Here is a 6,726-nt window from a genome sequence, read left to right as displayed (position 1 = left end):
TTAACGACACGATGTACTGGATGTGTGTTTGTCAAAAGTTTGGAAACTAACAGGCTAGTAAAACTTACCAGCTGAATCAAAGTGAATAAATAATGTACTACGTAGATACTTGTTTGTGACAGATGGTTAAACATTACTGAAGTTACCAGTCGATTACGAGCCGATATATAACTTGCAGGTGCTGGAAATTAAAACTTGTTTAAATATTATGTAGCTTAATGTGCAATGCAATATTTCCTCCATCAGCAATCGGCTACTCTGCACACTGTTACACCGACTTTGATTAGGCTGTATATGATTGCTACGAAGTCTTCCGCGTGGTAGTGCTGCAGTCGGCACTGTTACTTGTTGACATGTTGTACCATCAGTCAGGAACACGCAGCCTGGAGGGATAGGTTGGTGAATAGTCGAAGGCAGCAGTAGAACCTGTTGGCAGCATGAGTAAGAACAGTGAGTATACTGCATCAGTGCACGCATCAAAGTAAAATATTTGAATAACTATTCTTTTTGTTTGTCTGACGTATTGACGGTAGTAAAACTTTACAATTCAGTGAGAAGTACATGAACATATTTAGTGTAACCTCGCATGATGCGATCGAAATCTAAACTTATCTCTTGTTGTTTTTTGTTTCATGCATGAAGGACAGATTATAGGAAGGTCATATGTGCCGATTGTGTGTTTCACTGCCGAATTTTGATCAAATGTAGTACTAGGAATTTGCTAAAAGTTGTACAGCGAATTTAATTTTTGTTTTAAGCTTGACTGTTATTTTCGACATTGTTCACCGTCTTGGTTGTCTGTCAAGAACACATAACGTTTCTGAATCAGAAGATGTGAGTGAGTGGTCAGCACCACGCCCTGTCCGGACTTAACCCCCTGGGAAAGGACCCCGGTACCCATTGGATAGGAGGCTGAGTGGGCTCCAGAGGCTAGAGGAAAAATCCTCCAGCCCGTAGCTAGTCTGTATATTGACTGATCTATCCCAGCTCGTACACATGTCGGTCCATCATTTGTAGTGCGATGTTCATGAGAACTGAATTAATTCAGTGCACAATAAGAGAGCATTCATTCATATCTGCCCTGGCAGATGAAGACTCTATTATATGTATTATCAAGTTTTTACACTGAAAGTTTATATCGAAATTTTTAAAATTCCGCAGAGACATTATAAAATGTGTAGCCATTGCCTCCCCCGAATAAATACGTTCGCCGTATTCGAAAGATTACATTGAAAATGTAAAACATTTTACACGAAATGTACTTCGTTATAGCTGAACATGCACAAGTACAGTATAAAGCCAACTCATCTTCGCAGGTGGTGTTAGAGAGCTTTGTGTCACGAAGTATCTCCTAATATAGCATCCTAAATTGCTCACTTCTTCCTTCTTATGACCAAATACTTGCGTGAACACTTTTTTTTCAAACTTGTAATATTTATGTACCAAACCACGTTTCATACCTGCACAAAACAAGAAAAATTATTGTTTTATATACGTGATCATCAGAGTTTTTTTAAAGCAAACCGAATACCAGCGTATATTAAACCGAATAACTGTAACTGTTTCCATAACGTATTCATCGACGAAGGAATACAGTTAATAGTAATATGTGGTTCCCACGGCAGTAAAGATTTTAATGTTGATCCTCTGGGTTGTAACGCCTTCTGAACTTGTACGTTGTCTGCCAACGTTTCGGAGTAACATAATTTCTACATATGCAACACTGGCATCTTGGTTATCTTCGTACAAGTCCACACGGCGTTACAACCCGTAGGACAAATATCGGCATTTATTTATATTCATTGACGTAATTTATGATTAGTTGGCAGCGCGTATTGTTTATAACTTTAAAGTGGAGTTGTGTGATGTTCAGTAATGAATTATTTTCTGTTGTTTCATTTGGAAGTCATTTAATCTATGCAAATAATAGAAGTTTAATTTCGCAGTCCCTTCGCTCGATCTTAATGCGCACAAGACTTCGTGTTCTAGTAGTGATGGCGGCCTACATACATTTAGTAAAGTCTATATTTAACAGCAGCCCTGCGGATACACACACACAGCAAACAAATGAGAATGGTTCTTGTACTGACAACTGAATTGTATCAGCTGTGATCAGTGGAGTGTGAGAACTTTGTGCCTTCAAGCACGGTAATGATGATGGAATATATCAACGCAGATCACGATCCCAAATGGGAGGATAATATTAATTTTTAAGAATGAAATGTATTCCCTTTTGTGTGCAAATAAATTAGGTACTTGAGATAATTTTACATCCATTTGTTGACCACGCGTTAAGCGCCATTTTTTATCGTTCAAGGTCGTCTATTTAACGTAGACATAATAAACAGAAACGAAAATTCTACATTCATTCAACCCTTTTCATTGTCTTCATTTTATTTCAGAATGTATAGAGTCTGTTGTTGAATAATCACAAATGGTTTAACTCTTCACTGTTTTCATATGCTTCCGGTCCTTAAAGTAATGGTGTGAATAATTTTATTAAAATCCGTGAAGTAGTTTAAGTATTGTTAGTGGAAAGGACTTAATGACATACATAAAACATGGTTGCTCAGTTAAGTGCATAGGGCACCAAATCTCGGTCGGAAATTAAAGTTGTACTTTACCACCAACTTTTTAAGGACCCTGAAGTCCACCCAGCTGCGTGTCTGAAAGTACCAAAGAGGTGTCTACATCCTGAAGCTGACCAATGTCCTATGTCGAATTGGCTCGAGTACGTGCGACTTCTCGGCAAAAATCCTTCACCGCATTGCGTGTTGCTTAGACACAGGGGCAACATAATTTGCAACTGGTTTTGTAAGGAAAGATAGGCTTGCGGTATTCCTTTATAACTTTTAATTGTCTTTTTCTTTATATTGTGTTTTAAATAATATTAATACCGGCATATAACTTCTCAGGTGGGAGTGACACTAATGTCAGCGAATATCCTATATATTTTATACGTTAATGTTTAGAAACGTAGAATTTCCTCAAAGTAAGTTTTTAGAATGTAAAGCAACACCGTGGCAGCTGCTTGAAACACAGATATAGCTTTCGATTTGATGATAAATATATAATGAAGCATTGGAGTTAGTAATTCAACATTTTGTTTGGAGTCACATCGTAAAAACACATACAAATTATGTGTGAAACATTTTATTTCATATGCCTTGTGCTATACATTTGAGTACTTTACAGTAGTTGAAATCTGTACTACACACACATACGTAGAAAGTAATCATTAAACTGTATAATTATTAAGGTATACTCTCTCTATTTATATTCAAGGATTTTAGGGAAGTGGGCATCATACGTTCTCTCCAAATTTTCTTGTTAACAGTGCCATATACATAATATAGTCTGTTTATATCAAAATACGGGGTGGTTATAAATTATTGAGCGCATTTCAGAGATGAATAAGAAAAGAACAAATTAAAGTACTCACGTGTATGTTGTTATATTTAATAGGCCATTTCAAATAGTTTTATTTACTTCACTTTAATAAACTTCCACATGAGCTCCATGTGTGGCACGTAAAATATCCAGGCGCTGTTGAATTTCGCGCCATGTGTTATGGAGCATTTCGGCAGTTATACCACCAATGACTTCACTGATTCATCTTTTTAGTTCACCAATGTCGCGAACATTCCTTGCGTACACCCTGTCTTTCACAAACCCCCAAAGAAAGAAATCCAGGGATGTAATGTCGGGGGATCGAGGTGGCCAGGGAATCGGTCCTCCGCGGCCAATCCAACGTTCAGGAATTTTTTCCTGTAGGTAGTTCCGAACAATTAAACCCCAGTGTGGAGGTGCGCCATCTTGCTGGAAGTAAACGTTCGGTTGTCGGTGTTCCATTTGTGGTATTGCATAACCCTGTAACATGTCGAGGTATGTAGTGCTAGTCACTGTAGGCTTGATGAAGAAGAATGGTCCGATCACTTCATCTACAGCCAATGGGCGCCACACATTAACTTTTGGGCTATCTCGTTCTTTCTCTCGAACTTCATGAGGGTTTTCTGTACCCCAAATCCGACAATTGTGACGGTTAACATAACCGGAAACGTGGAAGGTTGCTTTATCAGAGAAGATTATTGTTGTCTTGGTCGATTTCATCAAGGATGCGCACGGCGAAATCATAACGACGTGGTTTAACGTCAACTTGTAGTGCATGCTACAACTGGATTTTGTATGCATGAAGTTTTAAGAGCTTATGCATAATAATTTAAGAACATTCTTTTACACTTTTGCTTTCACAATGATAGAAGTATATACAGTACCATAAAAAATAACACAGACTGTATTAAATGTTAATTAGGAAGTTGAAATAGAAATAAACACAGAGAACACTGCGTAGAACGGGATATCGGCTTTATTTCGTCTGCGATGCGATCTATCGGGACGGGGTGAAATACCATTAGTAGACAGCACAGGGTTAAGTCATGTCAGTCAGCGCCATTTTGTGGTTACAGTTTCCGAAATAATCTCCCATGCTGGATTTTGGTTCTACATTTTACAATTTTTTCTCAACGTAAAGTGAAGGTAAGACCTATTCATTATTCATATCCACTTTGTTGAATGACACATGTTACAAGGTGATTTCTTGAAAGTCTTAAACACAATATTTGTATTTATTTTTATGACGTCATTTTTGGTGGGACAATCCTAATTTGAAAGAGTATACTCGGGGCAGGATGGGGTAGGACGCAGAAGAGGATAAAATGACGAGTGCCAGTATTGCGGCGATGTCTATTCGCAGTCTATTGAAGGGTGGATCCGGTATTCGTCTTGCTTTAAATGGGCCCATAACTCATGTGCAGGTGTTGATAGTCACGATGATGAAGAGGTGCGCACGTGTGCCGTCTGCGTTAGGCCGAAGTAGATTTCAAATATGTAAAATTTCGACATTTTACATTGTATATTAAATCATTTTTATATCGTACGCCATAATTATTAGATAATCTGTCTTCTTACAACTTTTCAAACATGTGTCAACCATATCCCGTCTTGCCCCGGGAACGGGGCAAAATGGGATAAGTTACATTCTTGTAAAGAAATTAATATTTAAAAAACTGTAACTCTTAGAACTAAATTAATAATTCATTATAAATTTCAAATAGACAATAAATCCACACAAGGTTCCTCCATGTGTTTGTCTTTGTTATTGTCCCTTCCACATGCCTCCAAAGATTTAAGTTCTCCGTTCTACCGTGGTCTCCCTTATACGAGGTGCGATCGGAAAGTTTCAAGACTGCGCATATAAAAACCCGTACACTTATCTCAGGTATTAAATTCATCCATCACCCTCGAAGTAGTTCCCCTGGGAGTGAACACAACGATCCCAGCGCCGCTGCCAAGCCTGGAAGCATCCCTGGAAATCTTTCTTTGTCAGCCTGTCAAGCACCATCTGCGATTCTGCCTGAATCTCTTGCCAAAGACTCGTCAACACGGCTACGGAAACCTATGAAATGCTAAAGCAAGCATTTGGGGAGTCCGCAATGGGTTTTGCACAAACTTTTGTGTGGCATTCACGTTTTAAAAATGGCCGAACCTCTGTCGATGATGATGATGACGAGCGTTCTGGACGACCATCTTCGAGCACAACGCCCGAAAATGTTACGAAGATTCGGCAGGCCATTCACGAAGATCGACGTCGTACCATCAACGACTTGTGCGACATTGTTGGGATAGGCTATGGGACCTGTCAGCTGATTCTAAAGGAAGAACTCCACATGCGACGCATCATGACAACGCGCCAGCGCACACCGCCCTCAAAGTTCGGCAGTTTTTGGCCTCAAACACCATGGCCGTCATCCGGCTCCGTGTGACTTCATCCTCTTCCCAAAGATGAAAATTCAGCTAAAGGGAAGGAGATTTGAGACGATAGAAGAGATTCAGGCAGAATCGCAGATGGTGCTTGACAGGCTGACAAAGAAAGATTTCCAGGGATGCTTCCAGGCTTGGCAGCGGCGCTGGGATCGTTGTGTTCACTCCCAGGGAAACTACTTCGAGGGTGATGGATTAATTTAATACCTGAGATAAGTGTACGGGTTTTTATACGCGCAGTCTTGAAACTTTCCGATCGCACCTCGTATGTTCATGTCTTGTCACGAGAATACAGGACAATGTGATGACATTAAAATAATTAATAAACGTTTTGAAAATGTGGTAAAGTTTAAGAATTTGAGAATGACAGTAACAGATAAAAATTATATTCACGAGGAAATAAAAAGCACATAAATTCTGTAAATATTTGCTACCAACCAGATCCTAACAATTTGCCTTGCTGTGTCATATTTAAAAAATGTAAAAAATTAAAATAAAATCTGTCGTTTTACCTGTTGCTTCACGTGGGTGTGAAATTTGACATTTTACCGCGACGGAACAGTTTGGATTGAGGGTGTTTGAGAACAGGGTGCTGAGGAAAACATTTGGACCTAAGGCAGCGGTAATATCAGGAGGATGGAGATCATATCATAATGAAGAGCTTCATAATTTGTTGTATTTGTAAATGATTGCTACGGCAATCAAATCAATAATAATGAGCGTGGATTAGAATGCAATCACGATTTTGATAAGAAAATGTTAATTAAAGAGACCACTTAAGAGACAAGGATTAATTAAGAGGATACTGTTTAATTCAATTCTTTTTATTATCAGTGTGCTGTATTAACGGCCAGAAGGTCAATTAATGTTAAAATTGTAAAGGTTTGGTATTTTCACGAGGTAAAG

At 38.8% G+C, this 6,726-nt stretch overlaps 1 protein-coding gene across 1 annotated transcript in view; it reads left to right on the top strand.

Moving 5' to 3' along the window:
- The first annotated feature begins 333 nt into the window (after positions 1–333).
- LOC110832385 (dipeptidase 1) overlaps positions 334–6,726 on the top strand; it is a 31,606-nt gene continuing 25,213 nt past the window's right edge. The window contains exon 1 of the mRNA XM_022069333.1: positions 334–450. Within this exon, the coding sequence (XP_021925025.1) occupies positions 438–450 (13 nt within the window). The 5' untranslated portion in view covers positions 334–437. The remainder of the gene's footprint in view (positions 451–6,726) is intronic.

The sequence above is a fragment of the Zootermopsis nevadensis genome, unplaced genomic scaffold (assembly GCF_977971745.1).
Source record: "Zootermopsis nevadensis isolate Lab colony 2312 unplaced genomic scaffold, Znev_1.0 Znev_ptg000006l, whole genome shotgun sequence".
NCBI lineage: Eukaryota > Metazoa > Arthropoda > Insecta > Blattodea > Termopsidae > Zootermopsis > Zootermopsis nevadensis.
The sequence above is the reverse complement of the archived record's forward strand: the minus strand, read 5'-3'. Positions and strand labels throughout refer to the sequence as shown.